The sequence below is a fragment of the Bufo bufo genome, chromosome 1 (assembly GCF_905171765.1).
Source record: "Bufo bufo chromosome 1, aBufBuf1.1, whole genome shotgun sequence".
NCBI classification, from domain to species: domain Eukaryota; kingdom Metazoa; phylum Chordata; class Amphibia; order Anura; family Bufonidae; genus Bufo; species Bufo bufo.
In genome coordinates this window covers 626,938,607-626,961,577 of record NC_053389.1, presented here as the reverse complement: position 1 = coordinate 626,961,577, position 22,971 = coordinate 626,938,607, and the positions used below count along the sequence as shown (strand labels likewise).

At 40.2% G+C, this 22,971-nt stretch overlaps 1 protein-coding gene across 1 annotated transcript in view; it reads left to right on the top strand.

Annotated features, from left to right (window-relative positions):
* The window catches only part of LOC120986322 (dual oxidase 1-like), an 82,183-nt gene that overhangs the window by 33,976 nt on the left and 25,236 nt on the right, over positions 1-22,971 (top strand). Inside the window, exons 13-23 of the mRNA XM_040414843.1 lie at positions 5,356-5,471; positions 6,772-6,909; positions 8,810-8,926; positions 10,013-10,215; positions 10,504-10,689; positions 11,876-12,092; positions 14,163-14,256; positions 19,625-19,791; positions 20,708-20,789; positions 21,386-21,454; positions 21,550-21,734. Coding sequence (XP_040270777.1) covers positions 5,356-5,471; positions 6,772-6,909; positions 8,810-8,926; positions 10,013-10,215; positions 10,504-10,689; positions 11,876-12,092; positions 14,163-14,256; positions 19,625-19,791; positions 20,708-20,789; positions 21,386-21,454; positions 21,550-21,734 — 1,574 coding nt within the window. The remainder of the gene's footprint in view (positions 1-5,355; positions 5,472-6,771; positions 6,910-8,809; positions 8,927-10,012; positions 10,216-10,503; positions 10,690-11,875; positions 12,093-14,162; positions 14,257-19,624; positions 19,792-20,707; positions 20,790-21,385; positions 21,455-21,549; positions 21,735-22,971) is intronic.

Sequence of the window (22,971 nt, the reverse complement as noted above, 5' to 3'; positions counted from 1 at the left end):
CTTGGTACTCCAGCTCAGGCCTATTAACCTGAATGTGACTGAGCTGTGCTTAGACCATGTGACCTTTGAACGTGACATCACAGGCCTAGGAAGAGGATCGGTGCTCTGGCCTTTTTCAAACAGCTCATCAGCGAGGCTCTGGGGGTCCAGGAGTCGGAACCCGTTGATCTGATATTGATGACCTATACGTGTTTTCTGATGGGTTTTCAATAGTACTTTTTAGGGTACATATAACATTGATTAATGTTTAATAATTCTTTCTGAGGGGAAGAGACAGGAAAAAATGAAATTCCATATATGCATAGGATTTTGTTCCACACACAAAAAAAAAAAAATTTTTTTTAAAGAAAATCAGAAAGCAAAAGTTTTTTACTTGTTTCAATTTTGTTTGTGTTAGGTTTGCTTTTTTTCTGGGATGAGTTGACTTTTTTATTGGTACCATTTTGGGGTAGATATAAGCATTTGATCTCTGTTATTCCTTTTTTGGGAGAACCTTGAGAACAAAAACAGCAATTCTGGTGCAGTTTTTTTTTATTTATTTTTTATGTTGAACATGCAGATAAATTGTTAAATAGTGATAGCTTGGGTTATTAAACATTACTATACAATTACAATACCATATATTCCGAATTAATGGGGAAAGGGTTTTTTGTTTTTCCCTTTCTGTAAATATTTGTAATCATTTTATTACATTTTTGAAAAACAAACTTAATTGGTTGCTGGCCACAGTACTTCTGTATTGCAGCATATAACATGTCGCCTATCTCTTGCAGGGAATAAAATACTTGTATAGAAGGCAGATCTTGAGGCAATTATTAGGCCTCCATATGCCATAGCAACCCATAGGCACTTTTCTATAACAAAGTGGTGGCGGAGTATGGGCGATGAGGGTGTCAATCACTTTAACAAAACCCTTAAATGTTACAGCCACTACTGACTGTGGCATCTAAGGAGTTAAACAGCCAAAATATGAGATAACTCTGAGCTAGGTCATTTAACTCTTTAAATGCCATGGTATACTAGCGGGACAGCGGGACATTGTATGTTAGCAGGTATGTATTTGAAGCTCGTACTGCCCTAAGCACTAAGCTTGAATACACCCCCATATAAGGCACATTTATACTCATTCTGAGCAATCATAGCGATACTTATGAATGGTAGTATAGGAGATCAACAAATAAACTTTAATTTATCATTAATCGTCCATTTTGATGCATTAAAAATAATTACTGGTGGCATAATAAATGCAATTGCTGCTCGGTGACATTGACACTTGACATTGCTGCCTAGTGCAGAGCCAGGTCCTGGTGAGTATGTGATTACCTGGGAAATACACTATGAATCTTTATACATGAATTTGTGTACATAGATTAGCCCTGTCTACAAAATATATAAAGTGATACTTTCCTAGCCAATAAGGATACATAGGGTTAAATAGTATAAAGAAATCTCATAACAAAACAGTGTACATGATTGAGTAATTACTTTTATTAACATATAAAGCTAAACATGATTGGCAAGACACAGACAGGTTAAAAACAGTGACAGTGACTGGATGACATCACGATCCTGTGACTGGATAATACCATCATACAGTGACTGGATAACACCCCCCATACAGTGACTGGATAACAGCCCCATGCAGTGACTGGATAACACCCCCATACAGTGACTGGATAACACCCCCATACAGTGACTGGATAACACCCCCATGCAGTGACTGGATAACACCCCCATACAGTGACTGGATAACACCCCCATACAGTGACTGGATAACACCCCCATACAGTGACTGGATAACAGCCCCATACAGTGACTGGATAACAGCCCCATACAGTGACTGGATAATAGCCCCATACAGTGACTGGATAACAGCCCCATACAGTGACTGGATAACACCCCCATACAGTGACTGGATAACAGCCCCATACAGTGACTGGATAACACCCCCCATACAGTGACTGGATAACAGCCCCATACAGTGACTGGATAACAGCCCCATACAGTGACTGGATAACACCCCCATACAGTGACTGGATAACAGCCCCATACAGTGACTGGATAACACCCCCATACAGTGACTGGATAACACCCCCATACAGTGACTGGATAACACCCCCATACAGTGACTGGATAACAGCCCCATACAGTGACTGGATAACACCCCCCATACAGTGACTGGATAACAGCCCCATACAGTGACTGGATAACAGCCCCATACAGTGACTGGATAACAGCCCCATACAGTGACTGGATAACAGCCCCATACAGTGACTGGATAACAGCCCCATACAGTGACTGGATAACAGCCCCATACAGTGACTGGATAACAGCCCCATACAGTGACTGGATAACACCCCCATACAGTGACTGGATAACAGCCCCATACAGTGACTGGATAACACCCCCCATACAGTGACTGGATAACACCACAATATAGTGACTGGATAACACCCCCCATACAGTGACTGGATAACACCCCCATACAGTGACTGGATAACACCCCCATACAGTGACTGGATAACACCCCCCATACAGTGACTGGATAACACCACAATATAGTGACTGGATAACACCCCCCATACAGTGACTGGATAACACCCCCATGCAGTGACTGGATAAAACCCCCATGCAGTGACTGGATAACACCCCCCATACAGTGACTGGATAACACCCCCAAACTGTGACTGGATAACACCCCCATACAGTGAATGGATAACACCCCCAAACTGTGACTGGATAACACCCCCATACAGTGACTGGATAACACCCCCATACAGTGACTGGATAATAGCCCCATACAGTGACTGGATAACAGCCCCATACAGTGACTGGATAACACCCCCATACAGTGACTGGATAACAGCCCCATACAGTGACTGGATAACACCCCCCATACAGTGACTGGATAACAGCCCCATACAGTGACTGGATAACACCCCTATACAGTGACTGGTTAACACCCCCATACAGTGACTGGATAACAGCCCCATACAGTGACTGGATAACACCCCCATACAGTGACTGGATAACACCCCCATACAGTGACTGGATAACACCCCCATACAGTGACTGGATAACAGCCCCATACAGTGACTGGATAACACCCCCCATACAGTGACTGGATAACAGCCCCATACAGTGACTGGATAACAGCCCCATACAGTGACTGGATAACAGCCCCATACAGTGACTGGATAACAGCCCCATACAGTGACTGGATAACAGCCCCATACAGTGACTGGATAACAGCCCCATACAGTGACTGGATAACACCCCCATACAGTGACTGGATAACAGCCCCATACAGTGACTGGATAACACCCCCCATACAGTGACTGGATAACACCACAATATAGTGACTGGATAACACCCCCCATACAGTGACTGGATAACACCCCCATACAGTGACTGGATAACACCACAATATAGTGACTGGATAACACCCCCATACAGTGACTGGATAACACCCCCCATACAGTGACTGGATAACACCACAATATAGTGACTGGATAACACCCCCCATACAGTGACTGGATAACACCCCCATACAGTGACTGGATAACACCCCCATACAGTGACTGGATAACACCCCCCATACAGTGACTGGATAACACCACAATATAGTGACTGGATAACACCCCCCATACAGTGACTGGATAACACCCCCATGCAGTGACTGGATAACACCCCCATGCAGTGACTGGATAACACCCCCCATACAGTGACTGGATAACACCCCCAAACTGTGACTGGATAACACCCCCATACAGTGAATGGATAACACCCCCAAACTGTGACTGGATAACACCCCCATACAGTGACTGGATAACACCCCCCATACAGTGACTGGATAACACCCCCATGCAGTGACTGGATAACACCCCCATACAGTGACTGGATAACACCCCCATACAGTGACTGGATAACACCCCCATGCAGTGACTGGATAACACCCCCATGCAGTGACTGGATAACACCCCCATGCAGTGACTGGATAACACCCCCCATACAGTGACTGGATAACACCCCCATACAGTGACTGGATAACACCCCCCATACAGTGACTGGATAACACCCCCATGCAGTGACTGGATAACACCACCATACTGTGGATGGATAATACACAATATAGTGGTTGGATAAGACCACCATACAGTGAATGGATAACACCCCCAAACTGTGACTGGATAATACCACCATGCCTTAACTAGATAATGCCCCCATACCATGACTATAAAATACCACCATAATATAGGTGAACATAACCACCACACTGAGACTGAACACAATATAGATGGGGAGGGGATAAATTATTGTGCATGTCAAATGTGTATGTGTGTGTGTGTGTGTGTGTGTGGAGAGGAGGGGGAAGGGAAGTGAGCAGGGTTCCCATCTGTCCTACAAGTTTATTAAGCTTTAAGCCAGAAAATGGTGGAGAGATAAATGCCACACTACTCCTGCTTATAGCATGTGAACATTTCATTTTCTGTCTTAAAGAGAGCCCTTCATGCACCCAATTTATTAAGAGATAGGTACCTCTTAATAACGTGGATACACTGTACTCCAAAGTGCTTGATTTTAAATATAACATATGAAAGACCAGCTTTAAAGAGACCCATCTCAGCCAAAAATTGCTAAAGTGTGAATGATGCTGGTATTCTGCAGCCATGGGTAGTCACTGTTACGGCAAGATCAGAGAGGCCTGAACTCTGCGCTGTTTCTATGACTCCCATAGAAGTGAATGGGGGCTACTCCTAAAGTGTAGCTTGCTGTGCTACGCTGTTTATGTATCTCATGTTGGCCTCTAAGCCATTTCTGTAACTCCTCCTAGTCCTGGCCAAAGATTATTGTGGTTGTTTCCATGTTAGTCATTAAAAGAAGAGATGGGAATAACCTTTCAATAAAACTACCCTAGTGCCTCTGGGACATTGGGGATATAGTTGCTGGATATAGGAGGCATTGTCACTGAGAATTGGGAGTATTTAGAGGCAATGGGGTGGACAATGGATCGGGGGATTGTGGTTGATAGTGGTTAGACATTGTTTTTAAAATGGAGGACACCCTGCCTTACACTGGGGGACTAGAACTGCCATACAAAAGACTGGATTCTTTATTTCTTTACAGGATACAAACGCAGAAAAAACGTTGATGCATTTCAGGCTAGTAGCCTGAAAATGAAGACAGATTATTAAAAAAAGGGAAACCTGTTGCTATATGGTTTTAAATTTCAGATAAAATTTAGGGGAGTTTCTGAAATTATACTGTTCCAACCTAAAATATTCTGCATATGCAGTGTTGTACTAACAGTTAACAATAAGCTGACTTTAATTGGTGTAATCATTTGATGTATAGGTTGTTCACATCAGATGAAATATCTAATATCATGAACACTAGCTTTCATGATGTCCTTGTCTCTGTGAATGATGCATTTGAGAAGGCAACTAAGAACAATGTCTTCAGGAAGAACGGTGAGATTGTTGAGATGTCTGTGTCTGGAAAGCTTTTTATTATGTCATAATGAAATGTGTTTTCTCCATTTACCACTTTGACATGGATTTTTGGGCAACAGCTATAGTCGAAGCTAGAGACATTTTAGCTTTCCATTCAAGTCAGCAGTCTGACCCATCTTATTGTTTCCCTGTTTTTTCTTTGTTCTCCCGAAACTTTCTAGTGATAGGATGATGTAGAACAGTTTACAGAGACGTGTTGGTTCTTTTGGCTGTATCAGTTTGTATTGTATGCCGTGTGTTGATGGCACATGTTCACTGTAGTGTTCCAGCGTAGTCCTTGGAATCCTTAATCATCTTGTTCTTTTCTTTACTCTTTTAAAAGTTTCTATATTATAATAATACAGGCCGTTTAATCTATTAGACTTATCTTCTGGCAGTCCGTGCACCGGAATTTTAAATCGACACCAGCTATGTAGATTTCTGCTATAATTTATGGTATTTAAAAAGTTGCAAGAAAAAAAAATGTGTGGCCATACACATTAGCTGTATATCATATCTTATAGATTTTTATCATAGCTGGACGAGTAAACCATTAACTGTGTATCAGGGTCCCAACTTTTCCACTACAGCTTTCTCACAGCATTTTAAAAATGGGTTATGCATGTTGGATATCAATATGTTTGATCCTTTGTTCTCAAGGGTGATTAGCTACTGCCAGAGTTATCTGGCAGTAGCGTACTCTCCCTATTGAGAACACATACATACTCCTTCTTGACTTACTGGGCCAGGTTACTGCATAGTCATCTCACCAATCAGGGAGATGAGGGAAGGGCAAGCAGGAGGTTCAAGGATGCACAGAATGACTTAAATTTAAAAGTACTTTTTCTCTAGAATGAAGCAATGGAACACTAAGCGAAAGGTATCATTAATTTCAGCTGAGCTAGCCCAACAAGGCAGTAGGTTTAACTGTAAATTTTCAAATTTTGGTGAAAGGCCCCCTTTAATAATAATTTAATATACAGCAGTGGAATTTTTAATGGACATATATATACACATAAAAAATGTAGAGACATCACCTTCTGATGTCACAACCTATACAGAGTTAGGCCCCAATATATAGGTGCTGAATTCTTCCTGCAGAAGAGGTCTTTCATATATCACCTTTCTTCAGGGCTGACCATAAACTGATATGTCCTGCTCCCTCACTCTGTCAAATAGAGTTTTTCAGCAGTGTGTACTACACAGTTCTGTATCCCGGCTGAGGCAAAACAACATGATAAACGCTTGACAAGTTAATAAACAACATCTCTTTTCTTAGATGATCCATGTGTTGAAATCCAACAGCTAAAATCTGATGACATGGAGAAGTGTGTGCCACTTATGGTCACAGACTACTTTGAAGGATGTGCTGCTGGATTTGGAATCACAATTGCAGCTCTTTGCTGTCTTCCTATTGGTAAAAATATGATTTTATTTCTTGCTTAGAAATTGATATATACAGTCCTGATCAAAAGTTTAAGACCACTTGAAAAATGGCAAAAAAATCATATTTAGCATGGCTGGATCTTAACAAGATTCCAAGTAAAGCTTCAACATGCAACAAGAAGAAATGGGAGTGAGACAAAACATTTTTTGAGCATTCAATTTAATGAAAACAAAGAATAAACTAAAACAGGCTGTTTTTCAGCTAATCAAAAGTTTAGGACCACACCTCCAAAAAAAACAAAAAAAAACCAAAACAGAAATCCAACTTCCAAACATGAACTCAGTAATGAGTAGCTCCACCGTTATTGTTGATCACTTCAAAAATTCGTTTCAGCATGCTTGATGCAAGGGTTTCAATGAGGTGAGTGGGAACATTTCTCCAAGTGGTGAAGACGGCCGCACGAAGGCCATCTACTGTCTGGAACTGTTGTCCATTTTTGTAAACTTCCCTTGCCATCCATCCCCAAAGGTTCTCAATTGGATTTAGATCAGGGGAACACGCAGGATGGGCCAAAAGAATGATGTTGTTCTCCTGGAAGAAGTCCCTTGTCCTGCGGGCATTGTGTACTGTAGCGTCCTGTTGAAAAACCCAGTCATTGCCACACAGACGAGGGGCCTCAGTCATGAGGAATGCTCTCTGCAACATCTGGACATAGCCAGCGGCCGTTTGATGCCCCTGCACTTCCTGAAGCTCCATTGTTCCACTGAAGGAAAAAGCACCCCTGACCATTATGGTGCCCCCTCCACTGTGGCGCGTAAAAAAACATCTCAGGTGGGATCTGCTTGTCATGCCAGTAACGTTGGAAACCATCAGGACCATCAAGGTTAAAAAAAAAAATCATCAGAGAATAAAACTTTTTTCCACCTTTGAATGTCCCATGTTTGGTGATCTCTTGCAAAGTCCAAATGAGCATTTCTGTGGCGTTCAAGGAGACAAGGTCTTTGAAGACGTTTTTTGTTTTTGAAGCCCTTCAGTCTCAGATGCCGTCTGATGGTTATGGGGCTGCAGTCAGCACCAGTAAGGGCATTAATTTGGGTCGAGGATCTTCCAGTGTCTTGATGGACAGCCAATTGGATCCTCCGGCTCAGTGCTGTTGAAATTTTTTTGGGTCTTCCACTTGACTTTTTTGTTCCATAACCCTCAGGATCATTTAAGAAATTCCAAATGACTGTCTTACTGCGTCCCACCTCAGCAGCGATGGCGCGCTGTGAGAGACCCTGCTTATGCAGTTTAACAACCCGACCACGTTCAAAAAGGGAGAGTTTTTTTGCCTTTACCATCACAACGTGTGACTACCTGACAGAAAATGACAATGAATCCACATCTTTGCACAGATTTGGCCTTTTAAAGGCATGTGGTCCTAAAATTTGGATCAGCTGAAAAACAGCCTGTTTCAGTTTAATCGTTATTTTTCAATTAATTGAATGCTCAAAAAATGTTTTGTTTCACTGTCATTTCTTCTTGTTGCATGTTGAAGCTCTACTTGGAACCTTGTTAAGATCCAACAATGTAAAATATGATTTTTTGCCATTTTTCAGTTCTTAAACCTTTGATCAGGACTGTAGCGTTTAATTTAGTCAGATGTATTGTAGATTTTACTTACCACATGCAAGCTGATGCATAGTGACTGGATATCCTATACTGGCTAAATATACCACAAGGATCATTCTGAGTAAATTTCTCTGCCACATATAGTATGGGATTAGGGAGTCCTTTTTGCAGACCATCAAAGTAACTTTTGATCAGGACTGTATATATATATATATATATATATATATATATATAATACTAAATGATACAGGCAAATGTCATCAGGTTGCCACACCAAAGTGTTATGTAAACCATACGTTCTGTTATCTGTTCCTTTCAGTGAGTCTTATAATTGCCCTGTTGGTTGCAAGGTATCGAAAGCAAACTTTCCTCAAAATGCAACCAAAGACTGAAGACTCTGGAGTCAGAAAAATGAATAATAGAGAAGGATTTCCAGGTACTGTGAAGTTGATGCATAAATATATATATAAGATGTATTATAATCATTAGATATTAAAGATCTATGCACCTCTGAAAGTAAAAATATCTCCTATAGCATAATGCAGTATACTTATATTTGATGTTGTATATAGGGGTTGTACCATTTCTAGGATCTAGATAAGCAAAATCTCAGTAGTTAGGCCTCGTGCAAACGACCATATGTATTTTGCGATCCGCAAAAAATACAGATGACATCCGTGTGCGTCCGTATTTTGCGGAACGAAACAGCTGGCCCCTAATAGAACAGTCCTATCCTTGCCCGTAATGTGGACAATAATAGGACATGTTCTATTTTTTTGCGAAACGGAAATACGGACATATGGAAACGGAATTCACACAGAGTACCTTACTTTTTTTTGCGGACCCTTTGAAATGAATGGAACGGACACGGAATGAAAATACGTTCATGTGCATGAGGCCTTAGACATATACTAAGGATCTTTGCCTTAGCACATTCATTACTAAGCTACAGGGTTTGCAGAATTGAGTTACACCTTGGTCATGTTGTCTGAGAGAGTGCCTAGACCCCTTAAAGAGTAATTAACCTATCCACCATCCACAGAATGGGACATATGCGTCTGATTAAAAAGGGTGAAGCTATGAGAATGGGGTTTCCGTCCCCTCAAATGAACGGAGGAGCGGGTCACATATGACCACTTTCACTCCATTCTTTCTCTATGGGACTGCTGAAAGTAACAATTTACAGCGCTCTATCTATGGCAGTCCCATAGAAAATGAATGGAGAAGCAGTGGTTATGAGTGACATGCCACTCCATTCATTCAGAGGGTATGGCAGTCCCACCAATCGGACCTCCACTAATCAGATGAGTATCCCCTATCTTGTGGATAGGTGATAAGTTAAAAGACACCATTATTATAAATAGGATACAGCAGGTGGGGAGCCCTATTACAATACGTACATAGAGGCTTATGAGCTTCAATTGTATCCTTCAATTGTAATTCTTCTCGCTATTATTCTTGTTTTTCGCCTGTATAAATTTATTCAAAATGTCTTCCTTTTCAATACAACTTGTCTTTCTAGCCTCAGAATGGTGTGGAGGAGATGAGCCTTTCCAACATGTCTTCATTCAGTTGCATCCAAACCAAGTCATTACGGTTATAGATGGTACCAAATCGAACACCAGGACAATCAGGTTACAGAATCAGCAGAATATAGAGGTCACCTTCTCAAATAATAATGGTAGCAGAGTTGCCCGAGTTAGGATCCCCAAAGAATATGATCTGGTAAGATTATGAATATATTGTATAGAGTGTCCATGTATAACATGCACTGGGTCAAAGTGCTTCTTCAGGAGAAGAAAAAAGAATCAGATTTAGTTTTTCCCTCCAAAAGGAGCAGCACAGCAAATTTACTTAAATGGGGATAGGCTGCAATCTCAAAAATAGATCTGATTTTGTTCTGATTCTTAGAATCCCTTTCATTAATAACTCATTTCATTATATGCTATAAGTGAGTATATAATATACTATATATACATTATTCTTCATTCTCTCTATTATCTTTTACCACAGGTGCTCTTTTTTAATGACCAGCATGATAGAGAAGCCTTCATCAAAAAGCTTCAGACATTTTTTGATGACTGTGGAGTTTCCTATACTTTGACTGCATTGCGAGAAAGAGACCTCCTTAAAGACTCTATTTCTAAGAAAAAAAGACAAGAGATGCTGGAGACGTTTTTCAGAAATTCACTCTCCCATGTAAGTAATGTAAAATACTGTAGATTTCTAAGAAAATGTTGAAATATATCTGTTGAAATAGAGCATAACAGAAGCTCCATTTGTGCCCTATCAAACTGTTGCACAGCAGATGGTTTGCGAAAGGCAGCCTATGTTGGTGTTCAGACATGATTGCTCTGAAATACGTGTACAGGCTGAAAGCTTGAAGCTACACTTTTGAGGACATTTCCTCCCCTTATTCTGTCAGTACATTATTGTCATGATGACCATGTGTAACCATCCAAATGGTTAAACATGTCACACACATACATAACTACATGATCCAGAGAAGGGTGTATAAAGTAGGTAGCATCTGAATCCATACAAGGTCTCCGTAACAATACTGTACTTGACAGAAATAAGGGGACATGTCATCAGACACTCTCACCAGTGCAACGTCGGCCATTAGTATGTAACTTCAATCAATCATATCTCAGCAAAGAAGTACAATATAAAAAAAAAATATCACATTTTCATTTACACTATAGGGCTATTTTATAATTTTTTACATGTCATTTTCCTTTAACTTCATATAATTATCTCTCCTCTTAGATAGCGTCTCGCCCACCATGCTGTGTTGAGCTTTGGGACTTAAAGAATCTACAGTGCTGTAAAGGGAGTAGTGGCAATAACACATCCGATTTAGCAGAAGGACAGCCCCTGGGTTCTGTTTCTTCTACGTGCTCACAATATGCTGCTATGTGGACACTGTTTAAGTATAGGATGTATGGCACTCTCTCGGCACTGTTAGGCACTATATTAGTCCAACAAGCTCAATGCAGGTACTGTTTGCAGTATGGTAACACTCCATATAGACACAGCTTGGAATTTAGTATGTACAGAGTTTTATATGTGGGTACTATTTTGTTTCTATGTTGGCAAACTATGGGGGTCATTTATTAAGACCGGTATCTTAGATGCCAGTCTTAATAAAGCCCTATAGATCGATGGACTACTGGAGTTATGACACACCGCCTCTTCTAAATGTAAGACAGCTTCTGAGCTGTCTTACATTTAGACCTTTCTCTATGCCTCTAACAGTGCTTCCACGCCACACCCGCTTTTTTAGACCTGGTATGAGTGGGGAGAAATCGCAGATTGCAGCGCAACTAGCCATGTAACATATGGCGGTTTGTGTATATAATAGAAATATAACATTTTCACTCAGGTGTTTGACATTGAGAAGCAAAATTCAGGAGTAGTTCACAAGCAGGAAATTTCTGAAGCTCTGAAGTGCGAGTTGTCAAGGGAAGAGTTTGCAGAATCATTGGGGCTTGACCCTAAAGCCCATTTCGTGGACGCCATGTTTTCTGTTGCTGACGAGGATGGCAATGGCTACCTGTCCTTTAATGAATTCTGCTACATACTGTGCATATTATTAAAAGGTGAGAATGATTTTTTAATAGTTGTTTGTCATGAAACGTTTCCAAACCAGGAACCAGGTGAAAATGATAAGAATGCAGTTACATTGAGCAGAACAATTATATAGCGATGATAAAAAATAAATATTAGCATGCAAGTACAACAGCACGCAAAGCAATATAGATGGATAGATAAATAGATATGGCATTGCTATTGAGTTGCTTCCTTATGCGAACAATACAAAGAACAAAGTCCTCATGCCTTTCTTATAAGGAAGCTCATATCTTTAGAAGCATTCATAGGAATCCGCTCAACTACAAACATAGCCAGGCAGTTACAGAGAGACTTGCAGATGTATTTACTGAGGCAGTCAAGCAATGTCTCAGTCTCTTCAGCTGTAGCGTGACGCAAGCAGGAAAAATACATAATAGTCATATGCTTTGAGTCATACCCCTGTACAATTAAATTTATAGTCTAGTCCAGACATTAGCCCAATAATGTGATAACTAAAGGAAATGAAATACATTATTTAGGTAAAGGGGTTTTCCAAGATTTTTATACCTACTGTATATTCAGGATAGGTCATCAGTATCTGATCATGGGGTCCAACACCTGGGGCCCCTGCCGATCAGCTGTTTTAGAAGGTAGCTGCACTCCTGTGAGCGCAGCAGCCTTCTTTCTGCCGTTCATGTATCACGTGGCCTAGGCGCAGCTCAGCTCCATAGAAGTGAATGGGGCTGAGCTGCAATAGCAAGCACAGCCACTATATAACATATACCGCTGTTCTTGGTAAGCTGTGTGAAGGCTGCAGTGCTCACAGGAGAGGTGGTGCCTTCTCAAACAGCTAGTCGGCGGACATCCCAGGTGTCAGACCTCCACCGATCAGATACTAATTACCTATCCTGAGGATAGGTCATCAGTATAAAAATCCGGTAAAAGCCTTTTAGGCCTCATGCACACAGCCATTGCTGTGTGATCTGGTCCATGATCTGTCTGCACCGCAAATAAATAGAACAAGTTCTATTGTTTTGCAGTGCGGAGTCACGGAGAGAAACCCCACGGATTGAGAACCCATTCAAGCTGTTTGCGGGAGACAATACGGGCACAGCCAGGCAATGGCCGCATGCATGAGGGCTTATGGTGCAGAAAACTCAATATATAACTTATTAAAGGGGTACCATCAGATATGAGGTATTTTTTAAACTCGATATTCACAGAAAACTTTTATATTTTTGGCAATTCATTTTGGTAGTATTATGACATTGAAAATTAAATATAAAATATTTTCCTTCTTAGCAGTCAACACAAATTATAAGGCCTCCTCTAGAAACAAGTAATTCATTGTTATTTCAGATTTGAGTGGAAGATGTTATCTGAAGGATAATTCTCACAATATTAGTAGGTGTAGAAAAAGATTAAACACAGAATGACAGCTCTTTTGTTCTCTTGATAGGACTAGATAAAGATTGCCCACGAAGACCACTGAATTGATTATTGTATTATATGATGCTGTTAAGGCACCCATACACATTCAATAGCTCGAACAATCGTTCACCTTACAGCTATTTCACCCGGGTCACTCCTGGCTCCCCCATACAATGAGTAGAGGGGAGAAAGCTGCTGCCAGAAACTTCTACTGGTGGCTTATCTGCAGGGAGAGCAAAAGGATTGGCCAAAAATATTAACTTTACCTAATCCTTCTCTCCTCCGACATCTGTCGGAAGCCCACACACATTAAACCATTGGGTGCAGGTTTGGCCGACATTACACTAATATAGGAGCTTTCACTGTCACTACAAAGGGGGTATCTCTCTGGTCACAGTGAATGGTCTGACTGAAAACAGAAGTTAAGAGCCAGGATAGGAAGTAGACTACATAGAGTGGCTTAGAATTACATGTAGAAAACCATGCTCCCATTTTTTTTTTTAAATACCTAGAGTATTCACAGATGAGTCAATAATTTGTGATACAAATTATTTTGATGAAAATGTCCCTTTAAGTATAGCCATATTCAGAGCATTTTAGCTTGAGAATTTCAGCCTTCTGCATACTTTATTCCATATATTTTCATAACTTTTCATTTTTTACTTTAGACTCAGTGGAAAACAAGTTAAGATTTATGTTTGCAATATACGATGTTAACGAAACTGGAGTCCTCACTAAGGAAGAGTTTACTCAGATGCTCAGGTTTGTAGATTTTCTGTAACTATGCAAATATATACACTAAACAAATATGTATGTGTGTCACAAAATACTGCCATGATGATGTAAGTATTATTATGTTATTATAAGTCAATATTTTTATTGTTTACATCATCATAGATAATAATTGCTGACTACTCTACTAGGAGACAAAATTATATTTACTACATGTTGTAAATATGCTACTCCTGACAGGTCTTGAACTCAATCTGGAGAATAGTCTGACTGTGGCATTGGGCAGAGTGACACCATAGGGGTCACTTATTAACCTGAAATGTGCCTATATTAGGTGTATTTCAGGCGCAGATTGCCAAGCAGTGGTTAGTTGCTCCGCAATCTGTGACTTTTCCCTGCTCACGCCAGGTCTAAAAAAGCGAGGGTGGCATGGCTGGTTGGCCCATCTCATTCATCAATTTCTACGCCTGGTTTAGAAGTGGCGCTGGATGTGCCAAAGTTATGTAGAGGCCGGTGCCTCTACATGACTTCGGCGCATCCACCACCAGCACAAGGGGCTTTATTAAAACCAGCGTCTAATACTCCGGTCTTAAGAAATGACACCCCCCCCCCCACCATATCTGTATATTTGGAGATAATGTTTTAAGCCTGCCATATACATAAGAAAATAGTCGTCTGTAGGATTGTTGTCTGTAGGATTGTTCGTAACAACAATAACACCAGCAACATGACTGACTAAACTGGCCGATCAGGGACTCCGTTTTTAGAAAATGGCATAATGACAGAACAGAATGGCAAACGATTGGCCAAATTCAGATGATTATGCTTACACAAGTAATTTAATAGGACAGGGGCCAAAATCTTCCAACCTATCCAATCACATTTTCAGCAGACAGAAGTGTACAACCGACCATCACAGATGATCATTCCCATTATTTTTTAAAACAATCATTAGTGGAAATTGGCAATTTCAGACGACTTTAATCTTATATATATGGGCAGCTTTAAAATGAGTGGTCCATACAGCCCGAGTAAAATGACGTCTAGAATTTTTTTTATTTTCTTTTTACCTAAAATGTGGCATACTGTTCAACTCAGAAAAATTTGGAACATTTCTGCCACAAAATACTGCATCATGTTGTAGACATATTTATGAAGCAAATGTGCCAAAGATGGAAATTGACTATTTGTGTATAATGTTGTTGTAAAGTAAGTCAGCTAACTAGGTGTTATAAAGTTACATAGTTACATAGTTAATACGGTTGAAAAAAGACATAAATGCATCAAGTTCAACCAAGGGTTAGGTGGGGATGCAAATCCCAGAAGGAAGTGAGACTCAGATTTCTACACATTTTCATAAGCATTAATGTCATTTACTTTTAAGAATTCATCTAAACCCTTTTTAAAACTGTCTACTGTTCCTGCTGTGACCACGTCCGGAGGTAGTCTATTCCACAGATTCACATTTCTTACAGTAAAGAAGCCTTGATGCTTCTGGACTCTGAACTTTTTCTTCTCCAGTCGGAGGCAGTGCCCCCTTGTCTTTTAAGGGCATTTTATATGGAACAGTTTTTCACCGTATTTTTTGTATGGCCCATTTATATATTTTTATAGGTTAATCATGTCCCCCCTTAGACATCTCTTCTCAAGACTAAATAAATGTAATTATTTTAATCTTTCTTCATAACTAAGACCCTCCATGCCCCTTATCAGTTTAGTCGCTCTCTACTAGTGACAGGAATGAGACATCCCATTCCTCCAAAAGGAAGGGTGAACGGGAGTCTCTCTAAGGCCTAATACAAAACAACAAAGAAATGCAAAACAGAGAAAAGCCAAAATACAAAGGGAAAGGTAACACTTAACTTCCAAGAAGCTATGGCACAACCAGGAACTCAGCCGAGATCCAAACACCACTGGTGTTTATCGCGAATATTCTAATCGCAAATTTTTATCATGAATATCGGCACTTTGAGAATTTGCGAAGATGTAGAATATAGTGCTATATATTCGTAATCGCGAATATTCAAGTTTTTTTTTTCATCAGTAACCTCCCTTCCTGCTTGTGGGCCAATGAGAAGTCTGCAATATCTTTGTCAGAGCTTAGCAACATCCCTAGCAACTAATAGTTGCCTATGTAAGAAACTCCCCAGCAGCAATTTTCTGCAGTTTTTTCAGTTCTGAGAGAGAGAGCAGTGACATTGCTGTGCTCTGTGCCTTCATCTGGATCCTATTCCTTATCCAATTACATTAGATAGTTAGTTAGCTCATATATATAATACAGATAGTTAGTGGGAGATAGTCAGTGTAGGTTACATAGTGATATAGTGTAGCTGATAGGTTCCAGTGCAGGGTGTTAGGTAGTGTGATAGGAATTACTGTTTCTCTGCTATCCATACATACATGCTACAGACATAGTGCTGTGATGTCACAACCATAATTAGTACACAAATTAGTAATATCTACTCAGACCTGAAAAATGTGAAGTTGCATGTATTTTGCCAAAAATACGCACATCATTAGTGCCGTTTTGCGCCATCGTGAAAATAATGACTGGAGATCACGAATTCTAGAATTTGCTAATTTATTTAGAATATTATGTAAAAAATTTGCAAAATATCGCAAAAACGAATATTGCCTATGCTGCTCATTATTAAACACCAGCTGTCCACAGGTCCAACTGAAGCTTTAAACTGCACAGCATTGTGGGAGAAACAACTATAAATAGGGAAAGTTAAATTTCCACAATAGCAACACCTGGAGGTTAAGGGTGTGGCCAGTACCAGAAATAACATATACGCCTATTGATCAACAAGGTAAACATGTCAAATCAAACCACGTGTTGCCAGTCTCAAAGATCTCCTGCCACTCACTGTCGCGGGGACGTCCGTATGTCTCGGTACATCTGTGACAATAAGTGACTCTCCCAGTGTTACGTGTTACATCTCCTAGGACATATGATGCACGGAGATTATTACTACCAAGATGCATTACTTTACATTTATCCACATTGAACCTAATTTGCTAAGTTGATGCCCAATCATAGAAACATAGAAACATAGAATGTGTCGGCAGATAAGAACCATTTGGCCCATCTAGTCTGCCCAATATACTGAATACTATGGATAGCCCCCGGCCCTATCTTATATGAAGGATAGCCTTATGCCTATCCCATGCATGCTTAAACCCCTTCACTGTATTTGCAGCTACCACTTCTGCAGGAAGGCTATTCCTCAGTGTTCAAGTCAACTTGTATTTTATGGACATCTTCCATAGACTGCACTACCGTACATAGCTTGGTCTCATCTGCAAAAATAGAAATGGTGCTATTAATCCTGTCCTCGATATCATAAATAAATAAATTAAATAATAGAGGACCCAGCACTGAACCTTGGGGTACACAACTTATAACCCGTGACCATTCTGAATAGGAATCATGACCAAAACTCTCTTGACACGGTTTTTCAACCAGTTTTCAATCTAATTACAAACTATACTTTCCAAGCCTATAGACCTTACTTTACCTATTAAATGTCTATGAGGGACAGTATCAAAAGCCTTTGCAAAATCCAGAAACACTACATCCACGCCCGCCCCTCTGTCCAGGCTTCTATTCACCTCATTTATTTACTCATTTATTTACAGTCACATACTTCTGTATATAGTCCCTTAAGAGTCCTTCAAACTTTTTTCCCACAACAGAAGTAAGACTAACTGGTCTAGAATTACCTGTGGATTACCTAGATACTTTTTTGAATATGGGCACCACATTTGCCTTGCGCCATCCACTTGGCACTGTACCAGTACCAAAAAACTTTAAAAATTATAAACAGGGGCACATCAATTCTCTTTAAGAACTCTTAGGTGTAATCCATCTGCACCCGGAGCCTTGTTCACATTTACCTTATTTAACTAGGCTTGGACCATATCTACAGTTAGCCAATTGGGTATATTACTGGATGTACTAACAGCCCCAGCACCACAGATATAAACTCCGTTCTCTTCTTTTGTATATACAGAGCTAAAAAAAAACATTTAGTAACTCTGCCTTTTCCTTATCTTCAGTTAGACAATGTAGTCTAGCCATTCACCAAAATGATCATCTAACCTGAGCTACTGTGATACAATTGGTGCATATTTACATTGCCAGTGTAAGTTTACACTGTCTACATTATAGACAGGATTAGTAATTTTACCCCATTAATTGCTAATGGTAAAACAGCTATGAAATCCTCTGACACACAGTCACAGCTCATGCCCAACACTAGGTATGACAGAGAATGCCAGTTTTGTCTGGAGTTTTTTGAAGATCACATGGTGCATGCCGAACTGTATTAAAGAAGGAATCTGAACACATGAATGATCAGTTACTATGACAGCCTTGAACCTTTTGAAGGATCACCATTCTGATATAGCAGACTACCTTTTAAGATGTGTCTGCGGCCAGTGGTGGACTGGCCATAGACCCTACAGTGAAATTAACTGATGCTGGGGGGGGGGGGGGGGGGGGGCAGCTCGAGCCCTCCTCACAGCCGCTGGTCAAGTACATAATGATCTGATACTCTCAGCATTAAATAATGCTAGGAGCCAGGTGACCTCTTGAATTCAACATCCTCAGTATGGTGATAGGGCAGCCTTTTATGCTACGGTATTTGGTTTTGCTGGGGCGATATTTTGTGCTGCACTACAGTACTTCTGTCCCTGCCTGCTTGCGGCTTATGTTGACCCTGCCTACTTGTGTTTCCCTATCTCCTGTTAATTTGGTCTTGCCTACAACATGGAGCCACTTTTAGTTTTTTTTCCAGGGTCACTTTAAGTTCCCAGTCCGCCCCTGCCTGCAGCATGGTCTAACAGCCTGTATTCTATTGCAGTCTATGATACAAGCAATCAGAAGATTGCATATTATATTTATATATATATATATATATATACACACAGAATTGTTTGAAAATTAGATTGCCTATTGTCTTACTTTTACAAAATAAATAAATACATGAAATACATATAAATACAGTATTATAAAATACAAAAAATCATTGGTATGGCCATATTCATGTCCGTACAAACAAAACCCAAAAACCATGGCATCATTGTTTTTTTGTTTTTTTCATTTTCACCCCACAAAGAATTGTGTCCCATTTGTGAATATGAGCTACGATAAATTAAATGGTTCCATGAACAAGTACAACTTGTCATGCCAAAATAGAGTCCTCATAAGGCTATTTGAACAGAAATTATTATAGTTATGGAATGCAGAGAAAACTAGAAAGCAGAAACCAAAATTGTCCATGCCCCAGGCTTTAAAAATGAGAACCTGTAACAACTACTTGACAAAAAGTAAACCAGGCAAAGCTTCTAAATATGTTAATTACTTTCATGAAACAACTTTTTTTTCTTTTAGGTCTTTCAATCAACTATCTAACTTTCTTTCAAGAGATCAAACTGAGCAAGTCATTGATAGTATGTTTATTGAGAGTGGACTTCAGTCTACACAAGAAATCACATGGGAGCAGTTTCATTCTATGTTTAAGCAACATGCCAATGTATTAAGTCAAATGACATTTCAGGGTAAGGTGACCATGATGTTTCTTCCAGTATATCCCTAAAATATCCATTAAAACTGGAGATAATATCATGTACAGTATTTCTACTTGTTTCATATTGTTTGCCCTTAAAGTGATGTTTTGTTGCGTTGCCAGAAGCCTCTAGCTTCAATCCTCTCCTGGTGGCCACAGAATCAGACATATAAAAATCCAGCATGCCAAAACTTAGTTTTTTTCTGATAACAGGTGAAGGGGTATAGTCAGGCTGCCTCTAGACACACTGGATTTATGGCAAAACTAATAATGGATGCCAGGATTTTAAGGGGGTACTCTGGCTGCTGCTCTGGACCCCACACTTCTTCACTTCCTGGCCTAGTGCTTGACACACCAGAAATGGCTTGGATTGCCCACTCAGCCAATCACTGGCTGAGGAAGGTCATGATTCGTTGGACAGGTACTCCAAATTCATTTCTGGCATACGAGGGCCAGAGCAAAGGTGGGGAGTCGGTAAAAAAGTAAAAACTATTTATTATTTTAAAACATTCTGGCCTAGATTTCAGTTAAAATTAGTCCTCCAGCATCCCCTTCAATGAAAATGAATCTTGGGAGATAAGCACTAGCAGAAATGTCTTATAGCTACCTATGCAATAGTCATGGGCGCTTGATCAATCCAAGCTTGCATGTTTACAGCTCTCAGGGAATATTTTACATTTATTTTGAGTGCTTTGTCATATTGATACCTACTCACCAGAACTATTTGGCATCAATTTTCCCTAAAAACAAATAAGCTGCCATGGCCCAAATAAGTTAAGCTTTATTAATCTGGAAAGGTATAAAGTATTTTATACATTCTATTGTATTACTATATGACTGTTGCAATAATGGTAACTGTCATGTAATATGTATGATCTTTTGACTTGTGGGTATTACTTTCCTTAAAGGATCAACTTTGCCAATTATCACTCGCAATATTACCAGCAAGATTTCATTTATAGACAAAGGAACTAAAGAAAACACTGACAGGTAATAGATGTCACCAACTTTGTTATTCTTGAATCTACTGTACAAAAGGCAGCTGTTCACTAAAAATTTAGAAAGGCAATCTTAGCTCATGTATGCATGCCAAAATATTTATAATATTTTGAATTATATTAATTATTAATATACTGTAATAAATACTTTCCCAAAGACTAAATTATACACTGTGGGGTGTACTATATTTATGCCAGTCTAGGTGAGGAGTCTCACTCTGTACAACTTATTCATCGAGCATTTCTGCAGTGTTTCTGCATAAAAAAATAATAATAATGCTACAGACATATACAGGGGAAAGACTGGTACACCATGCATACAGTGCGCCGGTATTAATGTGTGACTTCTTTCCTCATCTCAAGATGGTAGTTCCTGCACTTGCTCATCCTCTCTTCCCAAAACTTTTAGGGGAAGACAGTGTTGGGTAGATTCACACTGTTCTAGGAGAATATAACCAGTTTGTTATAGTACTTATTTTGGAGGAAATGTAAATCTAATTCTCAATAAAGTTGTTCTGGTTACATGACACATTTATGTTCTTGAACTTCAATGATAATTTGGAAAAGTAATGACGTTTATCTTTACAGTATTGGTGAAAACCATACGGACACAGTAGAATTGGAAGGACAAGAACTTCGAAACAGACGTGGTAGAATGTATGTGTGACCAGCATATTATGTTTTGGCATAGATCATGTAATTCCCTGTTATAACTATCTCACTGACTGCCAGTCTCATGATTCAATAATTAGGAATAAGAACAAGGCGAATGCACCGCGTTTATTTACTACGGCAAGAAGAGAAAAATATGAGTCAAGTAAAATCCACCAAAAGATACAGCAATTTAAACGGTTAATTGAAAACTACCGGCGCCATATTGTATGCATAGTAATATTCTATGGAATATCTGCTGGACTGTTTGCAGAAAGAGGTTATTGTGAGTATGATATGACATTCTTTTCAGTGAGTGGTGTATATGGCAAAGATTAATATGGCAAAATTATTTTGCATTGGTTAAATGAAATGTTTTGTGTATTTAATTTTTTGTTTTATAATTTACATTCAGAGGAGTTCTCTCATAAACCACAACCCTTTCCAGACTAGAAATCACAGCAAGGCAAAAAGTAGTATGTAATATAACATGTAATATATAGATGGCTGAAGTCCTCCAGAGCAGGAAACGTTCTTTTACAGAGGGGGTGCAAAAAGGGTCATGCCCCTTCGGCTGTCTGTACGATCTTCTAGGGCATATAGACATGATTTGTTTTCATGAGTCTGAATAATAGAACTAATAGGGGGAATTTATCAAGTCTCCTGCATCAGAACTATGGTACCAACAATTCACAAATTTGTGCAGCTTTTTGCCATTTTCCACTTTTGTAAAAAAAAAAAAAAAATGGAAGGGAAGGGACAGGTCCTACACAGCACAATACATTTATGGCTACTTTCACACTAGCGTTCGGGGCTCCGCTTGTGAGTTCCGTTTGAAGGGGCTCACAAGCGGCCCCGAACGGATCCGTCCAGCCCTAATGCATTCTGAATGGATGCGGATCCGCTCAGAATGCCTCAGTCTGGCTCCGTTTGTCCTCCGCTCAGCAGGCGGACACCTGAACGCAGCTTGCAGCGTTCGGGTGTCCGCCTGGCCGTGCGGAGGCAAACGGATACGTCCAGAATTACAATGTAAGTCAATGGGGACGGATCCGTTTGAAGTTGACACAGTATGGCTACTTTCACACTAGCGTTCGGGTGTCCGCTAGTGCGCTCCGTTTGAAGGGGCTCACGAGCGGCCCCGAACGCATCCGTCTGGCCCCAATGCATTCTCAGTGGAGGCGGATCCACTGAGAATGCATCAGTCTGCCAGCGTTCAGCCTCCGCTCCGCTCAGTGAGCGGACACATGAACGCTGCTTGCAGCGTTCGGGTGTCCGCCTGGCCGTGCGGAGGCGAGCGGATCCGTCCAGACTTATAATGGAAGTCAATGGGGACGGATCCGCTTGAAGATGACACTATATGGCTCAATCTTCAAGCGGATCCGTTCCCCATTGACTTTCAATGTAAAGTCTGAATGGATCCGCTCAGGCTACTTTCTGACTTAGAAAATTTTCTAAGTAATAATGCAGACGGATCCGTTCTGAACGGATGCAAACGTCTGCATTATCGGAGCGGATCCGTCTGA